General features: G+C 44.8%; 1 protein-coding gene across 6 annotated transcripts in view; it reads left to right on the top strand.

Annotated features, from left to right (window-relative positions):
* The window catches only part of znf609b (zinc finger protein 609b), a 196536-nt gene that overhangs the window by 95192 nt on the left and 78955 nt on the right, over positions 1–22389 (top strand). For all 6 annotated transcript variants that reach the window (XM_078430043.1, XM_078430049.1, XM_078430045.1 and 3 more), the window contains exon 3: positions 19626–19848. In XM_078430043.1, coding sequence (XP_078286169.1) covers positions 19626–19848 — 223 coding nt within the window. The remainder of the gene's footprint in view (positions 1–19625; positions 19849–22389) is intronic.

Raw genomic sequence — 22389 nt, forward strand, 5'->3', positions numbered from 1 at the left:
TCTCCCTCTTCCCTTTCTCCTCCCCTTTCCCTCCCTCTCTCCCCTTTCTCTCCCTCCCCTCCTCCTTTCTCTCCCTCCTCTTTCTCTCCCTCCTCCTCTCCACTTTCTCTCTCTCCTCCTCTCCACTTTCTCTCTCTCCCCCTCCCCCTTTCCCTCCTCTCACGTATACATTAATGAAAACTAATGTAAATAGCGTTCAGCTGAACTAATAGATCATTTTGCAGATCAGGCTCTTGGCCACATTTCCACTCAAGTTGCCTGAATGACTTTATTGCTAATCATTCAAGTATTAACATTGCAACTGGACATTGTTGGAAAGTTGTAAGCAGGATATCCTGTCTGTCTAATTTAAAAAAAACTCAGCTTGCATTGATGTGCATTGGCTCTCACCATATTTCATAGATTCACAGAGTTAAACAAATCATTCAGCTAAATCTGTCCATGCCGGCCAAGATGCTTATCTACGCGAATCTCATTTACCTGTGTAAACCTTTCCTATCCATGTACCTGTCCAAGTGTCCTTCAAATGTTGTAATCTTGCCTGCTTTAACCACACCATCAAGCAGCTTGCTCCACGTAGATTTGTGGGCGTTTTTTTTACATAGAAAGTGGTGGGATGCGCTGCCAAAGGTGGTGATATGATAATGGCATTTAATATATGATGATGGCATTTTAAGAGGCTTTTAGATAGACACACACAGTTATGCAGGGACTGGAGGGACTTTGTAAGTGCGTAGAGGAAGACATGCTGAAGAAGACAATCGGAGTGTTCCCCAACCGGAACCATGGATGAACGCGAGGTCCATTCCCAGGTGAAGGTTGAAACAGCTGCGTACAAGGAAATCCCAAGCGGTTACCATCTTCATAAAGCCACTGGGAATGCCAAGAGACGATACCGGGACAGATACGAGTCCCAGTGTAACCACACGAACACCTGTGGAATGTGACACGGTATGAATACTATAACAGGCTACAAAGCGGTCAGGCAGCATCGCTGGTGACAATGCAACCCTCCCTGATGAGCAATGCATGCTAGGCTCACTTGTTAGGCTCAAGTTGCCCTTTCCCAGGGTCGCTGTTGCAGAAGTTAGATCAGCCTTCCTGAGGGTGAACCCACGGAAAGCAACTGGCCCGGATATGTCCTTCAGAACTGCGTGGAACAACTAGCAGGGGTATTCATGAAGATCTTTAATCTCTCCCGACTCTGTTCTGAGGTATCCACCTGCTTCAAGAAGAGCACTATCATCCTGGTGCCAAAGAAAGGCAAGATCATATGACAATGACTACCGTCCGTTGGCCTCGACATCCACCACCATGAAGTGCTTTGAAAGGCTGGTTAAGTCTTATCCATTAACCCCAGTCTACCAAGCAGCCTTGCCTACTGCCACAAGGTCCATGGTTAATGCCATCTCATGCCTGGAACACCTGCATAAGGACACCTACAACCTATTCATCCACGATAGCTCTGCTTTCAATACCATTATCCCAACCAAGCTCATTTCCAAACTCATGGAACTTGAAGTCAGCACACCCCTCTGCAGTTGGATTCTCGATTTCTTGACCAACAGACCACAATCAGTGAGGATAGTTGACAGACTGATGATAATCCTCGATGATAATCCTCATCACTGGTGCCCTGCAAGGATGTGTTCTCAGCCCCCAACTACACTCTTTATACACTCGTGATTGTGCAGCCAAATACCAGTCCAAATCAATTGACAAACTCGCAGGCAACTGCATGCAGTGGGCCGGGTACCAGATAATGAGATGGAGTACAGAAAGCAGACTGTGAACGTTGTAACTTGGTGCCAAGACAGCAACCCCTCCCTCAAGGTCAGCAAGATAAAGGAGATTGTGATTGATTGCAGGAAGCGAAACAGTGCCCACACCCCCGGTATACATTGATGGTGCCGAAGTAGAGATGGTTGAAAGCTGCATGTCACCGGCAACTTGCCCTGGACCAGCCACACAGAACCCATGGCCAAGACAGCACACCAAGCACCTCTACTCCCTTAGGAGGCTTAGAACGTTCAGCATGTCCCCAACAACCCTCGCCAACTTCTACAGATGCGCCGTAGAAAGCATCTTATTGGGATTCGTCACAGCCTGGTTTGGGAACAGCTCCATCCATGGCCACGAGAAATTGCTGAGAGTTGTGGGTGTAGCCCAGACCATCACCCAAGCCAGTCTCACTCCCTTTGACTCCAACGACACTTTACGCTGCCTCGGCAAGACCACCAGCATAATCAAGAACCAGTCTCACCTCAGTCATTCCCTCTTCTCCCCTCTCCCATCAGGCAAGAGGCACAGAAGTTTGAAAACTCATACCTCAAGATTCAGGGACAGTTTCTTCCTATCTGTTACGAGGCAACTAAATGGTCCATCGGGTAGAGTACGGCTCTGACTTCCCATCGATTTCATTGGAGACCGTTGAACTATCTTTAATCGGACTTTATCTTGCGCTAAATGTTATCCCCTTTATCCTTTATCTGTACACTGTGGTCGGCTTGATTGTAATCATGCGTAGTCTTCTCTTTGACTGCATAGCACGCGGCAAAAGCTTTGCACATTGCCTTGGTACAGGTGACAATAATAACCTAAACTAAACTAGAAATGGATCATGTGCAGGCAGAGGAGATTAGTTTAGTTTGCCATTGCGTTCGACATGACCAAAATGGACCGAAGGGTTTATTCCCGTGCTGTAACGATGGAGGCTGGTGAAGCACTCTCAAAGTGCTGAATTAACTGCAAGGCTTAAGTTAGTGAAAGAGTGGCAGGTGACTTTCACTCAGAGATCCTGATGAAGTACTGCGCACAGGGAAAAAATGTACAGGACGAGAGGAGAAATGACCAACACAGGACATGGGCTGGAAAGTGATACGTGAGCAGCAGTGTTCAATTGAGTATCATTGTGCAGTGGGAACCCACACTAATGTCTGCTTTTAGATAGCGCTGTCTCCGGAGGAAAATGGTGCTCTTCCAGCTCAATGTTGGCACCTCTGTTTTGTCCCCTGCTGCTGAAGTAATGTTTTCCAATTTCCCTTTAATGAAAGGGCTTTTTGTCATTCCTTTTAAGTCCCAAAAATGTTTGGATCCAATATATTTCTTATGAAATGTAGTCACTGTTATAATGTAAGAAACAGGGTTGTCAATTTTGGGCATGGGTTTTACTGTAAGCAGGATTGTAATCATCTGTTTCTGCTGATACTGTCACTTGAGTTGTGAATCTTAGCTTGGGCTCTTCTCTTCTAATAGTCATACAGCGTGGAAACAGGCACAGGCCCAGCTTGCCCACACTGGCCACCATGCCCCAGCTACATTAGTCCCACCTGCCTGTGTTTGGCCCATATCCCTCCCAACCTGTCCTATCCATGTACCCGGTCTGACTGTTTCTTAAAGATCTTGGGATCTTTTTCATGCAGCTGAGAGGGCCGTGTGAGCCCTCAGTTTAATTATCATTGATAAGTGGCACCTCAGATGAAGCACCAGTGTGTATTATCCTAGACTTTGGGCGCTTGGAGTACCTTGAACCTTGAATTTTTGACAGAACTGAGAATGCTACCATTCTCACAAGCACAACATGGGCATAATCACCAATTGGACACCTTGTTGGTAGTAAAAAGGTGATGCAAGGGATTGCAGATGCTGGTTTACAAAAAATGAACACAAAGTGCTGGATTAACTCAGCCAGTCTGGCAGCATCTCTGGATAACATAGATAGGCAACGTTTCTGGCCTGGTCTAAAGTAGGGTTCTGTCTAGAAACGTTGCCTATCCATGTTCTCCAGTGATGCAGCCTGACCCGCTGGGTTACTTCTGCACCTTGTGTCTTTGCTTTTACCTTCCTGGTCGTGCGTAACTCTTGTATGAACAAGAGCAATCCATGAATTGTGTTGGTGATCTTGCTGGCTATGCAGCGATTTGGGATAGGGTAGCATGAATGACATATACATAAAACTTTAGGTTTGCCTATTAGAGTCATAGTCATAAAGTGATACTGTGTGGAAACAGGCCCATCGACCCAACTTGCCCACAGCGGCCAACATGACCTCGCTACACTAGTCTCACCTGCCAGCATATGGTCCATATTCCTCTAAACCTGTGCTATCCATGTACTTTCTTCAGACTCGACCCGAAACGTCACCCCTTCTCTCCCGAGATGCTGCCTGACCTGCTGAGTTACTCCAGCATTTTGTGAATAAATCGATCTGTACCAGCATCTGCAGTTATTTTCTTATACTATCCATGTACTTGTTTAATTGCTTCTTAAATGTTGGGATAGTCCCTGCCTCAACTACCTCCTCTGGCAGCTTGTTCCATACACCCACCACGCTTTGAGTGAAAAAGTTACCCCTCAGATTCCTATTAAATCTTTTCCCCTTTACCTTATGCCCTCTGGTCCTCAAAGCCCACGGTAAGCTGTCAGTGACACACTAGAGGCAAGATAAGCGACCATCTTTGGTGATCTAGCAGGTAGCTCACTAACAAGTTCTCCTATCATTGGCCGTTTGATCTTTTTTTTTGTAGTTATCTGTTTGCTTTGCTGCTATTCCTCTTTGTGGCTATTCTCCAGCTGATAAATGCACAATGTTTCATCGTAAAGGAAATCCAATTACTTCTGACAGTGCTCTTTAAATGTGATCATTTATTAAAAAGCCATAATCCTCTGAGAGCATTAATGATGATGAGCAAGCATAGAGCAGAGGGACTGTTATTTTTAATCACACTCAGACAGCTGCACGGCAAATAATTTGATGATAGAGGTTGGGATGGGATTATAGTTTCACACAGTGGCATCAGCAAAGTTGTCTTGTACATCCATCCTGCAGTCTTCTTTCACCTCTACCTTTGTCATTTATTCCACCCATCTGACGATCAGAACCCCCTTCACCTGTATCCACCTATCACTTGCCAGGCTTTGTCTTGCCTTCCTCCCTCTTTTCCAGCTTGCTCCCCCCCCCCCCCCCCGACCACAATCAGTCTGAAGGAAGGTTGCGACTCGAAGCATTTGCTCTCCACTCTCTCCATGGATTTGCCCAACCCGCTGTGTTCCTCTAGCAATTTGTGTTTAACTGCAGTTATTATGGCTGACTTTGGGCAGCACAGTGGTGCAGCTGGTAGAACTGCTGCCTCATTACGCGAGGGACATGGGTTCAGTCCTGACCTCGGTTGCTGTCCGTGTGGAGTTTGAACGTTCGCCGTGTGACCGCGTGGGTTTCCTCCAGGTACACCACTTTCCTCCCACATCCCAAAGACGTGCGGCCTTGTAAGTTAATTGACCTCTTTATTGTCCCTGGTGTGTATGGAATAGATGAGAACATGGTTAACATGGAACCAGTGTGGTGGTGGGCCTCAGTGGGCCGTACTGTATCTTTACTTTTTTTTAAAATACCCCCAGAGAAGACTGCTCCACGTGATTGTCACTGTGATTCAGGACACATCCATTGTGTTTTCTTCATGTAAAATTTGCACACAAACCTGAAACCCAGCATGTATATTTTGTCCATGGCAGCCTTGAATGCACCGTTCCACCACAGCCTCAACTCCAGAAGAAGGGTCTCGACCCGAAACGTCACCCATTCCTTCTCTCCAGAGATGCTGCCTGTCCCGCTGAGTTACTCCAGCATTTTGTGTCTATCACAGCCTCTACTCCACTACCATCTGATGCCCTCACGATGATGCAAACCAAGAGTGTTGCCCTTTCAATTACCTTCCTTTTCTATTTGTTGAGTTAAGAATCAGACTTTAGACTTTAAAGGCACAGCGTGGAAACAGGCCCTTTGTGCCCACCGACTCCGCGCTGACCAGCAATCACTCTGCACACTAACATTGTCCTGCACACTACGCACAGTTTTACAATTTTTCTACTGAAGTCAATTAACAAACAAACCTGTACTTCTTTGAAGTGTGGGAGGAAACCGGAGCACCCGGAGGAAACCCACACGGACACAGGGAGGACGTACAAGCTCTGTGCAGACAACACCCGTGGTCAGGATTGAACCAAGGCGCAAGAGACCTGGGTTCAGTCCTGACCTTGGGTGCTGTCCGTGTGGAGTTTGCACGTTCACTTGTGGCCGCATGGATTTCCTCCAGTTACTCCACTGTCCTCCACATCCCAAAGATGTACGAGTAAGGAGAGCAGGAGGGACAAGGCAGAGGCTGGTTGGCAATAGGTGGGACAAGATGAGGCTTGGGATATGATGGACAGATGGGGATGAGGCTGACTCAGAGGCTGGCTAGTGAGAAGTGGAAACAATCAGAAAACAAAATTAGGAAGATGAAGTTGGTGGGGGGCATTCCTTCTCTCCTTAGATGCTGTCTGTCCCGCCAGTTACTCCAGCATTTTGTGTCTATCTTCGGGGGGAGGAGAAGGGTAGATCAGGCTCCTCGTTACCTAGACTCATCATCCTCCCATCCTTGTTCCATTTGCCTATCACCTTCCCCCACCAACTGGTTTATCTGCCCATCACTTGCATACATCCTTCTGGGTTTCTTCTCGTTTGGTTTACCTTTCGTACTCTTCCCCATCTGGTTGCATCTGCCCATCGCTCCTCCCATACCTGACTTCACCGATCACCTCCCAGCCTCTGTCTCAGCACTGCCTGCCCCGTCTCCACGAGCCCGGCATCCTCCCCTTACCTGCTTCCACCTGGCCACTAGTCTCTGCCTCGCCTTCCCCTCTTATTTCCACCCACAGGCACTTCCCTCTACACGCTCAATTCTGATGCAGTGTCTCAACCCCTCAACCCCAAGCGTTGACCATCTCTTTGTCTCCATAGATGCTGTTTGACCTGCTGAGCTCTGACAACAGATTAATTCTTTGCTCCAGATTCCAGCATCAGCATTCTCTTGTGTCTGTAAGCCGTGTACAAAATTACATTCAAGTGGTTTAAATTTTGATTTGTTTCGTTTCTGTCCACTCATCCACAGAAGGTTGTCAATCTGCATTTCTGTCATGTTGGAGAGGGATAATTGTTCAGATGCTCAACCTCGAAAAATATGTTAGTGTTTGTATAATGAGACTGTGACAAAAGACTTCTACAGAATGGAATGGAACACCATTCCATGGGTGTGCTGGAAAGATTATTTTTCTATTTTCAAAGCAATTTTGATTCTAGCCATTGTATAACGATCTTCTGTGGAAATTTCAAAACCATTTTGCAGTATAATAAATGGTGTTTATTGGAACTGTAATGCTTCTCCATTAATCTGGTGTAAAAAGCTGCATTATTATTCCAATACTGTACTCCTTAAATTGTATTTTGAACAGTTAATATTGAACCATTTTGAAATAAAATGTGGTTTTGATGCTGCATCAGCCAAATACAATAAGATAACGAGGTGATAAACAGTTGATCTGGAGATAGACACAAAGTGCTGGAGTAACAGCTCGTCAGGCAGCATCTCTAGAGAGAAAGATGGGTGACATATCGGGACACGACCTTTCTTCAGACTGGAGATGCTGGTTGTGGAAGCCATGTTGGGAACATAGGCAGCTCTTCTACTCTTTAAATAGTGCCGTGCGATGTATAACATCCTGTGAGAGATAACCCCTTAAACAGTGCGGCCCTCGTTCAGAAGATCTCTGACCAGTCCCTCAATGATGCGTCAGTGGGATTCAAATCCTTGGACACACAAGAGTCTGCAGATGTTGGAATTATGAACAAAGAAACTAAATTAACCTCTTCTTTCGTGGATACGCCTTTCACTTGCCGGCTCTTGCCCTATCCCTTCCCCCCCCACCACTTTCTAAATACTATCTCCCCTCTGCTCCATCAATCTGAAGAGGAGTCTCGGCCCAAAATGTAGTCTGTCCATTTCCCTCCACAGAGTGTGTTGGAAGGAACTGCAGATGCTGGTCGACACCGAGGATACACTAAATGCTGGAGTAACTCAGCGGGGCAGGCAGCATTTTCTGGAGAGAAGGAATGGATGACCCGTTACCCATTCCTTCTCTCCAGAGACGCTGCCTGAGTTACTCCAGCATTTTATATCTCCCTCCAGAGTGATTGACCCGCTGAGTTCCGCCACTAGCATTTTTGTTGGAAATGCTTGAACCAAGAGGCAAACAAAAATCAGCAAAGAGCTTTGTTGTCTGCCAAGTAAGAAATACTAAGCAAGCCAAGGAGCAAAATGAATAATTATTCAGCAAATCATGCTGGAGATTGGCCTTAAAAAGTGCTTTCTTGAATTGTTACCTCTACATTTTAACTGACTTCCTCAGTCCATTCATGTTCTAAGGCTACACTTATTTGTGTTTTTGGGGGCCGATGATACAGCCTTGATGGAGAAAAAGGTCAAAGAGACTTTTTAATAAGAACAATTCCAAAGAGAGGTCTTTGAGCCAGGCAATAAATCCTTGATGCTTAACTGAATTTGGCATTTTAATTGTGGAAGATAGGCCAGTCGCAAAGCTTGTACCAGAGGGAGTGAAGCAAGTTTAGCCCAGTTAGTTAAAGGCTGTGACCAGGAACTTGTTTCTCATTGACTAGAATATTTCAGCCCCAGGCTGAATGGGTTCTGAACCAGGATCTGTATGGATCAACAGACGGGCTAACACTGTGACTCAAACAAACCAGTTTTGTTTCCAAACCTCTGGCAAATTTGTTGCTTGGCATTGTGATCAGTTGTTAGGGGTGGATTTAAAGTCTAAAAGTCTTGCCAATGGAGATTGTTGATAGTTCTCGGGAGTAATAATCTTAATCTGTTCAGCTCTTAAATCTCCCACCGTCTCTATAACAGTGAGTGTAGAGGCATTGAAGCTCACACCATCAACTTGACCCACTGAAGTTATTTATTCACAAAATGCTGGAGTAACTCAGCAGGTCGGGCACCATCTCGGGAGAGAAGGAATGGGTGACGTTTCGGGTCGAGACCCTTCTTCAGACTAATGTCAGGGGGGGCGGGACAAAGGAAGGATATAGGTGGAGACAGGAAGATAGAGGGAGATCTGGGAAGGAGGAGGGGAAGAGAGGGACAGAGGAACAGGAGAAGTCAATATTATAAGAAAATAACTGCAGATGCTGGTACAAATCGATTTATTCACAAAATGCTGGAGTAACTCAGCAGGTCAGGCAGCATCTCGGGAGAGAAGGAATGGGTGACGTTTCGGGTCGAGACCCTTCTTCAGAGCACTTCTCCTGCACTAGGAGAAGTCAATGTTCATACCAAGGGGCTGCAAACTGCCCAGGCGAAATATGAGGTGCTGTTCCTCCAATTTCCGGTGGACCTCACTATGGCACTGGAGGAGGCCCATGACAGAAAGGTCAGACTGGGAATGGGAGGGGGAGTTGAAGTGTTTCATACCAAGGGGCTGCAATGGGCTGAAGTGTTTCATACCAAGGATACTTGATCCACTGTATCTGTTACACTCCTGCTGGAGCCACACATACTATCCTGTTCTCCTCTTTTCTCCTCATTGCCCTTTATCTACAGTTGCTCTCTGTTTACCAATCTCACTTGCTCTGGTCATCTCTCGTTCTCCAGATCGTTTTCTTTGCTTTGAATGAATGTTCATAGAATCGTACGGCGTAGAAACAGTCCCTTCAGCCCAACTTGCCCACTCCGATCGACATGCCCCATCTGCACTAGTCCCACCTGCCTGGGTTTGGTCCATATCCCTCTAAACCTGTCTCATTTGTGTACCTGTCCACATGTTTTTTAAACATTGTGATAGTACCTGCGGCAGCTCATTGTGTATATCCACCACCCTTTGTGCAAAAAAAAAAAGTTACCCCTCAGATTCCTATTAAACCTCCCCCCTATTCCTCTCATGATCTTATACGCCTCGATAAGATTGTTTTAAAATTAAAATTAAGAGGATCTCTTCCTGGACCACTCTTTGCTGCAAAATGTTCCAAGCTCCATTGAACTCCATTGTAAAGACATATCTCTCAATTGCCTTCCTCACTAATTAACAATTCAAAATTGCTGCATGATTTATGAAAGAGGACATCTTTTGAGCATTTTAGATGGTGACTGAATTGCAGCAGTCCTTTCCTCTATGGGGCTGGAAATTTCAAAGTAGTTGCTTGTAATCTATTAATTGAATAATATTTGACTTGTCGACAAGATAGAGACTATGAAAGGCATCTCCCCACCTCTCTCCTCCAGCCTCCGTTCTACAAGATGCTTCCAAGAGAAAGGTTACAAACCTCGTTATAGATTTTGATTATCACAACGTTCCTCTGAGTGAATCATCATCTTAACTGCTGACATTTATTCTGCTGTGTTTTATGTTTGTTACAGGGAGCTGGCAGCTTGTCTTGAACCAAGCGGCTTTAACCCTGTGCAACACACCATTGGAGTTTAGTTTAGAGACACAGTGCAGAAACGGGCCCTTTGGCCCACCGAGTCCTGCCGACCAGCGATCCCCGCATATTAACATTATCCTACACGCACTAGAGACAATTTTTTACATTTATCAAGCCAATTTACCGACATACCTGAACGTCTTTGGACTGTGGAGTGTTAACCAAAGATCTCGGAGAAAACCCAGGCGGTCACGGGGAGAACGTACAAACTCCGTACAGACAGCGCCCGTAGTCGGGATCGAACCCGGGTCTGCGGTGCTACAAGTGCTGTAAGGCAACTCGACCGCTGGGCCAATTATTCAGCAATTCAGCATTTATTCAGGAGTTATTCAGCATAGGGCTGTACACCGCTCACCCATGAATGTATGGAGCATGAATGGTGCTGCAAATAGGTTGCAGCTTTTAAGTCTTAAGCTGGCTAGGGCCAAGGTCCAATACAGTGGGGACAAAATAATGTTCGGCAGCATGCTGTGACTTTGACTGTGGGACGTAATGGATCACTAGTACACGAATTCTGCGGCCCTTTGCAGCAACTGCTGTATATTGATTATGAATAACATTGGTTGATAGCCAGGGACCTTTGACGGGCTGTGCTTCGTAACAGGGCATTGAATAGCTGTGTGGCTGGAATATAATGAGATTTGCCCTCATTCCCAGTCTGTATTGGGATAATTTATTTGGAAAACATTGAGTTTCTGTCTGGCTGGGCTGGGGGCAGTGCCAAAGGCTAAAAGGGTTTTATCGAATAATTAATATGACTAAAGTAGGACACCAATCCGGCAAGATTTTTTATTTTGTTTAACTACGTAATTTAAAAGCCTGTTTTATTGACCTGTTCTTCCTTAAACTGGCCCCAAAGCGCGTTATGGAATTGGGGCTCCGTGATTTGGTTCTGACATAACATATAATAGTGATTAATATGTTGCCGTAAATTGCAATGGCCACATCCGAGTGGTTCCTCTAGTTGAAAATGATTTTCTTGAATTGTGGATAATAGCTTGTTGCTCCGTTCTAAAGGTCAGAGTTACATTTCGCTAAGCTAATAGAGGACATTAGCAGACAGCGTGCACTGCTTGTGGTATATACAGAGAGTATGATCAGGCTCTGTCGGGTGTGTCTATTATCCATGGGGCGCCTCAATGGCACAGCAGTAGGGTTGCTGCCTCACAGCGCCAGAGACCTGAGTTCAATCTTACCTACAGATACTGTCTGTATGGAGTTTGTGCATTCTCCCTGTGATCAGGTTGGATTTCTCCGGATGCTCCGATTTCCTCCCACACTCCAAAGACATACAGGTTTGGAGCTTAATTGGCTTTGATAAAATTGTGAATTGTCCCTAGTGTATGGGATAGTGCTAATGTATGGGGTGATCGCTGGTCAGCGCGGAGTCGGTGGGTCGAAGGGCCTGTTTCCACACCGTATCTCTAACGTTTGCGTGTGCTTGCATGCGTGTGCTTTGTGTGCGTGCCTGCAGTGGATTCCAGGGTAGGACTTCTTGGCCCACTCTGTCCGTGCTAACCAAGTACTCATCCACACAAAACCCAGTTACCAGCACTTGACCAAAACACAAAATGCCGGAGCAACTCAGTGAGCCAGGCAACATCTCTGGAGGACATGGATCGGGTCAGAACCCTTCTTTAATCTGAACAAGGATCCCAACCCAAAACGTTGTCTGTCCAAGTTCTCCAGAGATGCTGCCTAAACCGTTGAGGTATTCCAGCACTTTGCGTTTTACTCAGGAGTGCAGCATCTGCGGTTCTTTGTGTTACCGGCATTTGATCTTTGTTGTCTTTTATGCCTTGATGATTCATGTACCCATTTATGAAGCACTACCTCCACCACCCCTCAGGCCTTTTGTAACTTCTCCTTTACCCTCTCAAAAAGTCATCTTTTTGTCCAGATATTTGGTATCTCCTATCCTAATGTTTTCTTACAAGGATCGATGTTACATTTTTAACGTGCATTAGCAGGTTTACGATGTTATTTCCAGGATTTACTATCTCACATTTATGTCGATGTAACTCTTGCTGGCTTTCTGCCTGTATTATATTGTGAGTGAGGTGCTTTATTGCTGGAAGCCCCCTGAAGACTAAAGTCTTTAGAAAGATGTTAAAGATTGAGTCAGATCATCTTTTATTCCTGTAAATTTCGATGAATATAGGCACTGCCTGCTCAGCCTTAGCTCATAAGGCATTTCCTTCTTCTGAGAAATCAACCAAGTAATCTCCCTCCCTCTCTTGCTCTCTCGTGCATGTGCTCTCTCACTCTCCTCCCCCCAATGCAAGAATATCATTAATATAAGGAGGCCAAAGTGGTCACACCACTGGCTCTTTCTCATACAGAAAGACCTCATTTTATATTTTATCCCTTCATAATAAATGCTGACTTTTCATTTCCCTTCCCAATTACTTTCCAGCAGCATCCTGCGGTCTCATTCCATTTAAACAATATTATTTTTTTGTAATAGTGCTATCAATTTCCCCAACTCCACTCACTGAAATTGCCTCTATCTTTTTTGAGGACCTTTCGCATCCTTGTCGCGATTTGCTTTCCCTATTTGGCTACAATAGACTTGGGCTCCTTCATTAAAGTCATTGGAAAGATTGGAAACAGTCGAGGCTCCATCACTGATTCCGTAGGTTTTCAACTTGGAAAAATGACCCGTTTATCCCAATGTTTTGTTAGGTAGCTGATCTGATATCCGTGCTAATGCATCTTACTGCCATAAATTCTTACCTTTACAGTAACGTATTATGCAGTAACTCTTTAAATACATTTTAAAAATCCAAATGCATTGCATCCGGTTTCTCCTTTATCCACCTGCTTGTCACAATCTCAAAAAAACTTGAGATAGATCTGTAATACTGTTGTTGTTTGATGTTGTTTTGACGGCTGGATTGAATTGTGATTTTCTAAATGTTGGTGGCCCATGTCATTTAGTATAGTTTAGTTAGAAATACAATGTGGAAACAGGCCCTTCGGCCCACTGAGTCCGCGCTGACCAGCGACCCGCACTGACCAGCGACCCGCACACACTAACACTATCCTGCACACACTAGGAACAATTTACAATTTTACCGAAGCCAATTAATCTACAAACCTGTGTAGGAGAGAACTGCAGATGCTGGTTTAAATCGAAGATAGACACAAAATGCTGCAGTAACTCAGCAATACAGGCAGCATCTCTGGAGAGAAGGAATGGGTGTTGGGGTCTCGACCCGAAACGTCACCCATTCCTAATCTACAAACCTGTCATCTTTGGAGTGTGGGTGGAAACCGGAACACCTGGAGAAAACCATGCAGGTCATGGGGAGAATGTACAAACTGTACCGGCAGCACCCATGATTGAACCCAGGTCTCTGGCTTTGTAAGGCAGCAACTCTGTCTGTTGGGAAGACCCTGGGGTGTGTGTTCTTCCATTTCCAATGGACCTGTTAGTGTGACCAGTGAACACACGCCCCACTATAACTGCAGCATCACACCATGTCCGCCTGTAAACCCAGCTCTATGCTGGACTCAGTAAACTAACCTTAAAGTTTACATTTACACTTCCTGCAGGCACTTTGTTGGTTTGAGTGGTTTTGTGAAACATAGACATTTAACGCTGATCTGCGAGTTGGTATATTTGTCTGTTGCTGCTTCTCTAAGGTAATCTTTGAAAAGTTACCTCAGTATTTTGTTCAAAAGCAGACTGCTCTTGCTTCCAGTACCTATATCTTCATTGACGTTTCATAAGTCCAAGCACGAGCTTTTAAATGATTATTTTTGATTCTCAAATAATTATTGAGCACTAACTTGCACCGTACGCAATAAGCCGCTTTGCACAATATTCATCAGACAAATCCCACAATGGCTCATTTAAAAACCTAACTAATTACAATGCCTGAAATCATTACATTCTGTGGTCGTGCACACTCCATTTTGATTTTGGATTGTATCAAGTTGCTAAAGTTGTGTAGCTGCAGTCGGATCTGCCAGTGAATGGGGGTACACAGCAGACAATTGGTTGTGAAACACGATCAATATATAGAAAATAGTGTCTTAAGAAGCATAGAGGAAACCACTCAAGACAGAATTTCCAGCAGTTTTTCCAAATAAAATCAGGGGAATCTGCAGATGGTACATTGTGTGAAAGACAGCTGCATACAAAATCACACATAGAATCTATTTCATCTGCTTATAATACAGCAGGCGGAGGCTTTATTGACCAAACGTCTTCATGCTGCCTTGGGTTATTGGTATTGCAATTTTCAGCCTTGTTAAAAATAGCTTCCCTACATTCTGCAGCCCCTAACTGGGAGCCTCACCATGACCCCGATTTGGTGTGGATGATAAACACTGACTGGCTCACATACGGTGTCGTTAAAGGACCTCCAGCTGAGAATAAAGCTATCATCTCTGAGCCCTGTTTTGTTTCCGCCTCCCCAGTTATTAAAATGTATTGGTGAACATCCCAGGAACTGCCCCGATCAAACCCATTTGGTCACAATATTCCTGGAGACACAATAAAATTGCAGATGTGGAATTTCCCAGCAAAGCACAAAGTGCTGGAGGAACTCAATGGGTCAGGCAGCATCTATGGAGGGAATGGACAGATGACATTTCAGGTCAGGACCCATCTTCAGGCTTATTGGCAGATGACATTTTGGGTCAGGATCTTTCTTCAGACTGATTGATAGACAACACCTTGGATCCATTTCCTCCACAGATGCTGCCTTACCCACTGAATACCTCCAGCACAATAATTTGTGGTCTTCTGCCTTAGAACATTGGTTGCGATCAATCTGCACTTCCGCCCCAGTAATCCACCTTAACGGCGCATCAGTAAAAGAAGAGTTGGTTGGGATTTATTGACTGGATAGGAAGATTGGTGAATGTACAGACCCGACAAGTGAATGCTCCCGTCAACAAATTCAAGAGAATTGGAGATTTATTTGGAGAAGGCCGTGACCATGGAGAGGATATTTCTGAGGAACGTAGAACAGTGGATAGCCAAAGTATAACCTCATCCATCCATGATATTCATGTATTCTATGGAGTGCAACTGGATCCAGATGAACTGGGGGAATGCACAAAGTAGCTGTAATGGTGTATCGAATTTAACTCTGATAAGTGTGAGGTGTTGCAATTTGGGGGGTTAAACCAGGGCAGGACTTGCACAGTAAATGGTAGGGGCCTGGAGCTTGTGGTAGAACAGAGAGACCTGGGGAACAGATACATAGTTCCCTGAAAGTGGGGACAAAGATAGACAAGATGGTGAAGAAGGCACATTTGCCTTCATTGGTCATGGCAGTGAGTGCAAGAGTTGGGACAATATGTTGCAATTGCACAAGTCGTCGGTGAAACCACACTTGGATCGTTGCGTACAGTTCTGTTTGCCCAGCTGGAGGGAGCATGGCATTGTTGAAAGAGATGCAGAAGAGATTCTCACCGACGTTACCAAGACTGGATGACTTGATTTATAAGGAAAGGCTGTTCTTTTCCCCTTTAGTGTAGGAGGTTAATTAAGGGATGACCTTATTGAGGTCTTGCAGTGGTAAAGACCTTCTTGCACTCAGCTTTCATCTACCGTACTTTCAAAATCTATTGCTGACACTGACTCCATGTTGCCCTGGCCAGCTGGTCTCATGTTGATGGTGGTGAGCATGAGAAGGATGGATTAGATGTGTTTTAGCTTTGTGTTCCAGCTGGATGATGTCACTTTCCTGTGTGACACCATTTGATTTCAGTCAAGAATGGAAACCTTTCCAGGAAAAAAAGCCTCTGGGACTAATCACCGTTTAGATCTGCAAACATTGCACGACATCCGTTTGTCTTTAAACTTTGTAGAAAACAAGACCCGATATCTTGAGTCTGAAGAAGGGTCCTGATCCGAAATGTCACCCATCCTTTTTCTCCAGAGGTGCTGCCTGACCCGCTGAGCTACTCCAGCAGTCTGACAGTTTTGCAGTAATGTTCTTGGTTTACCAAACGACATGTTTTTTCCTGAAGTTTTCCGTAGACTGGGCGTTTCGGAGGTTGAACAAGTAGTCCAAACCTGCAAGTCCCAAGGGACAATAAAAAATATAGCAAATCCAAACTGTGAAAAGCTTAAGTGGGCAACTGAATAGCTGACTACAGCGAAACACGGAGTGTGAGAGTACCTGCACCAGCCCTGAGCACTGTACAGGCATGTCCAGCTGTGGAACGGCTAGATATTTTGACAGTGTTCAGTCGAACACACCTCTATTACAATGAGTTCAGCTGGCTACTACATAAATGATTCACTATTTCCTAAATATTAAAAAGTGCTATCCAGATGCCTCATAGAAACATAAAAAAATAGGTGCAAGAAGTGGATCATGGCTGATCATCCAAAATCAGTACCCCGTTCCTGCTTTCCCCCCATATCCCTTGATTCCATTAGCCCTTAGAGCTAAATCTAACTCTCTCTTGAAAACATCCAGTGAATTGGCCTCCACTACCTTCTGTGGCAGAGAATTCCACTGATTCACAACTCTCTGGGTGAATTTTTCTCTCCTCATCTCAGTCCTAAATGGTCTACCCCTTATTCTTAAACTGTAACCCCTGGTTCTGGATTCTCCCAACATCGGGAACATTTTTCCTGCATCTAGCCTGTCCAGTCCGTTAAAAGTTGATTGAGGGAGTGAACTGGATTGCTTCCCGAGTTTGAATCGACCACTTCAACCTGAGTGAAGAAAGTCCATATTGGTGATACATTTTGCTAGCAAACAGTTGGACAAAATCTATATCTATCCACCTCCAGCCAATTAAGCAAGGAGTAAAGTTGGTTCCTTATACAATGGTTATTTATGGCTCGAGAGAGCTAACAAGGCCTCTCCTTAAAGTCTACACGAAAAGTCTCTCAACAGCATTTCCTCGGTGCTGCCTGGAAATTTCAGCCAGGCTTTTCCCCACTTCCAACTCGCTGTCCCACTCCGCCCCCAACTCCATCAGCCTGAAGAAGGGTCCTGACCCGAAACATCATCTGTCCATTCCTTCCATAAACGCTGAGTTACTCCAGTACTTTTGCGTTTTGGTCAAGATTCCAGCAACTTGTGTGTCCGTATTATTGACACATGTTGTACAAGAAGAAGGAATTCTTCTTGGACCAGCTGCTGTTTTATGAGAGGTCAAGGCCATGGTTTTGTTGGAGTGTAAGAGAGGTTGTTTATAGTGGGAGAAAGGTTGATAACCAGAGGTTCTTGGATTGAACATTATTGACAAAAGATTCAACGTAATTGTGATCAGTGGTGCGCTACCTGAATAACAGCTGCAGATACAACAGGAACTTTTAAATGGGAATTGGGTAAACAGATGAAAGGGGAAAATAAATGACATGGTTATGAAAGATTAGGCGAGTGAGATTAATTACTTTGACTTGGCAGAGGCCTTAAGAACTGAAAGGCTTCCATCATTGTTGTATGATTCTGTGCTCTGGTAATCCTGGCCTTTTGCATTACTTCCACGGCTCTGTAATTGAGCGGCAATTTGGGGGTTTTGCCACATGAGCTAACTGCTGTCTTTCATTGTTATTTATCCGTCAGTTTAGTTCACTAAGTACGGAGTGCAGGAGTAACTCAGCGGGTCAGGCAGCACCTGGGGAGGGAATGGACTGGCGATTTTCAGGTCAGGAACCGTCCAGGCCGAAGAAAGGTCCCGGCTAGAAGTATTCCCTCCGCAAATGCTGCCTGACATGCCGAGTTTGTCCAGCACTTTGTTTTGTTCAAGGCTCTCTTTCCTCTCCACCTTATTTCGCTAACTTTGTCAACAAAGGTAGCCCAAATTATATTTAATAATAATGCGAACAGTCAGACTTTCTTGACTCCCATCGTCAGCAGAGAAACAAAAGTGGAAAAGAAAATACAAACAAAATATATTTTTGGTTTGCTCATAAATGTATCCTCATAAGTACCCCATTGTTCTGCTCTCGCTTCCACTCCCCCAAGATAACACACGCAAGCTACCACTTGAGTAGCTTACCACCCAATGGTATGAACATTGAATTCTCCATTTTTAAATAACTCCAATAACTTCTCTCTTCCCTGAGCCTCAAGTGGACTTGCACCTATTTCTCCCCTCCACTTCCACCCACATTCCTTTCTCTCGCCTCACAAATTGCAACTTTTCAATCCTTTTCTATCACACCTTCTGTCTTTTCATCTGCAGCCCATGCCACTATCTGCCTACAACCCCCCCCCCCCACCTATATCAACCTATTACCTGCCAGACATTCTCCTGCCCCTCCTCTCTTCCATTTTCTCCCCACCCCCCGCAAATATTCTGAAGAAAGGAATGGACCCAATACATTACCTATCCATGCTCTCCAGAGGTGCTGCCTGATCCGCTGAGTTAAGCCAGCACTTTGTGTCCTTTTCCAAACCAGAATCTGCAGTTCCTTGCGTCTTTGCGATAGCTTTTCAGAGATGAGTCCTCAATTCCTGAAGATTCTGGGTCATTCCTGGGTTTGTGTTACGATTCATTGAAGTATCTATCTGAGGATGTGTTTGCCCAGCCTTCTAATGTTCAGATGAACCTCATTACATTTTCTACTCTAAAAAAGGATTTTGTGGTGATTGACGAAATCTTGTTATTAAAAACCACACATATATATATATATATGATATATGATATATATATATATGATATATGATATATATATATCATATATATATATATGATATATGATATATATATATATATATATATATATATATATATATATATATATATATATATATATATATATATCATATATCATATATATATATACAGCGCGGAAACAGGCCTTTTCGGCCCACCAAGTCCACGCCGCCCAGCGATCCCCGCACATTAACACTATCCTACACACACTAGGAACAATTTTTACATTTACCCAGTCAATTAACCTACGTACCTGTACGTCTTTGGAGTGTGGGAGGAAACCGAAGATCTCGGAGAAAACCCACGCAGGTCACGGGGAGAACGTACAAACTCCTTTGTTGGAAGGTTGGAATTCAAACATTAAGGTTGGAATTCAAACCTTAAGGTTTGAAATCAAGGTTGGAATTCAAACATTAAGTGTGTGTGTGTCTGTGCGCGTGTGTGCATGCGCGTGTGTAATCGGTTCTTGTAGTTCCCCACTCTAAACCTGTTGTCCACTGGCAATTTTTCAGTTATTTCTTAGCTGGCAGCTTTTGAGGTGGAGGAAAGTTATTTTATTTGCAGCTGTTAAAGCCTTGGAATTTGACGTTCCAAACAGAATGGGATTAAAGGTCTTAAAATGCATTGATTTCTTGTGTGTAATGTGTGTCTAACTTTCATCCCCCCACAGATGGACTCGCCCGCCTCTACCCCGGCCCCTCCACCCCTCCATCTCCTGCCTCCTGTCAACAGTGGTGTTGCGTCTCCAGTGGAGCAGATCATGGTGCGCACGCGCTCCGTTGCAGTCAATACCTGCGACGTTGGACTTGAGACGGAGCCCGAGTGCTTGGGACCCTGTGAGCCAGGGACAAGTGTCAACCTTGAAGGAATTGTTTGGCAGGAAACCGAAGACGGTAAGGAAATAAGATGCATGACCTTTTTTGGCATGTTGAGCTCCTAGTTTATTGAAGACACCTGCACAGTCTGATCTATGGGGTGCGGTGGGAATCCTTCAATGTCTACTGCACATTTTTGGCATTTGGTGGAAGGAAAATGTTTCCAACACATTCATCTTCTCAGAAGCCAAGTGTCCCACTGTTTATCAAGCAGAGAAGTCGTTGCTGGTTCTGTACTTGCACAGGATGAAAAATAGCCGCATCCTGAAGAATATGTTGTATTGGAGGATGGCCCAAGCCATCTGTGGGGCACCTGATGCTTTGCTTTGAAGATATTAGCAATGGAGGATGTGAAAGCCTTCAATACAAACTGTAAACTGTTGCTCATGATAGAAGTGAATGACAACACGGGCCATGTCTAAGGATGTGTCACCATGACGATCGTGGTGGCAAATGCTCCATACCAGACACTATCACCACAGCCCCACAGAGCTATATGTCTCCTGGTGTCCGCTTGCAGCGTAGGTTTACTAGGTTAATTCCCGGAATGGCGGGACTGTCATATGTTGAAAGACTGGAGCGACTAGGCTTGTATACACTGGAATTTAGGAGGATGAGAGGGGATCTTACTGAAACGTATAAGATTATTAAGGGGTTGGACACGTTAGAGGCAGGAAACATGTTCCCAATGTTGGGGGAGTCCAGAACAAGGGGCCACCGTTTAAGAATAAGGGGTAGGCCATTTAGAACGGAGATGAGGAAAAACTTTTTCAGTCAGAGAGTTGTGAATCTGTGGAATTCTCTGCCTCAGAAGGCAGTGGAGGCCAATTCTCTGATTGCATTCAATAGAGAGCTAGATAGAGCTCTTAAGGATAGCGGAGTCGGGGGGTATGGGGAGAAGGCAGGAACGGGGTACTGATTGAGAATGATCAGCCATGATCACATTGAATGGTGGTGCTGGCTCGAAGCGCTGAATGGCCTCCTCCTGCACCTATTGTCTATTGTCTATTGTGTCATTAGGTCTCTGCTTTCAGTTGTGGGACATGTGGGAGGAAGACTGTCCTTTCAGAATCAGCTCATTTAGTCATCGTAGATGTGAAAATGGACACAACGTGGTGGAGTAGATCAGCGGATCAGTGGGTCAAGCAGCATCTCTGGAGAAAAGGATTAGGGTGACCAGAAACGTCACCCATTCCTTTTCTCCAGAGACGCTGCCTAACCCGCTCAGTTTGGGCCCCATATCTGAGGAGGATGTGCTGGCTCTGGAGAGGATCCAGAGGAGGTTTACAAGAATGATTCTAGGAATGAGTGGGTTAACATATGATGAGCGTTTGACAGCACTCGGCCTGTACTCACTGGAGTTTAGATGGTTGAGGGGAACCTCATTGAAACTTACAGAATAATGAAAGGCATAGATCGAGTGGATGTGGAGAGGATGTTCCCACTGGTGGGAGAGTCTAGGACCAGAGGTTATAACCTCAGAATTAAAGGGCGCTCTTTTAGAAAGGAGGCGAGGAGGAACATCTTTAGTCAGAGGGTAGTTCATCTGTGGAACTCATTGCCACAGAGGGATGTCGAGGCCAAGTCAGTGGATATTTTTAAGGCAGAGATAGACAAATTCTTGATTAGAACGGGTGTCACGGGTTATGGGGAGAAGGCAGGAAAATGGGATTAGGAGGCAGAGATCAGCCATGATTAAATGGTGGAGTAGACTTGAAGGGCCAAATGACCTAATTCTACTCCTATAACTTGTGAACCTGTGAGTTATTCCAGCATTTTGTGTTTATCTTTGGTGTAAACCAGCATCTGCAGTTCCTTCCTACATATCTTGGGTATGATACTGCTTTGTTAAAGTATTGATAGCTGCATATCCGTTACCCTGCACGTGTGGAAGGATGCCAACTGGTGGGGAATAATCAGTAGCTCAGGCAGAGTTTGAATCTTTTCTTCGAAACCAGCTGAAATAAACAAATAGGAGTGTTTAGTTTAGAGGTGCAGCGTGGAAACAGGCCCTTCAGCCCACCGTGTACAGGCTGACCAGCAATCCCCGCACATTGACACTGTCATACACACACTAGGGGCAATGTACAATTCAACTAAGCCAATTAACCTACAAACCTGCACGTCTTGGGAGTGTAGGAGGAAACCAGAGCTCCCAGGGAAAATCCAAGTGGGCACGGGGAGAACGTACAAACTCCGTGCATAGTCAGGATGGAACCTGGGTCTCTGGCGCTGTAAGACAGCAACTCTACCGCTGTGTCACCATGAAATTAATCGAATGAAATAATCTAAAAAAATTAATGTATTTGAATCGCAAGTCAGTAAATGCATTAATATAAAACTTTTCACATCTTCTGATTTTCCCCAATGCCGTTTTCAACTATTTAAGTGTATTTTAAAAAATATATTTATTAAGTGTTATAATGTCAGAAGGCTGGTTGCAGATTGCCTACAGCAGCAATATAATGGGTGACCAGTTAAACTGTTTTATTGATGTTGGTTCAGAAGAAATAATTGGCTGCAACTTTGGAAAGAACGTCCTTTGTTGCTTACAACAAA

Source organism: Rhinoraja longicauda, chromosome 38, assembly GCF_053455715.1.
Source record: "Rhinoraja longicauda isolate Sanriku21f chromosome 38, sRhiLon1.1, whole genome shotgun sequence".
Taxonomy (NCBI): Eukaryota; Metazoa; Chordata; class Chondrichthyes; order Rajiformes; family Arhynchobatidae; genus Rhinoraja; species Rhinoraja longicauda.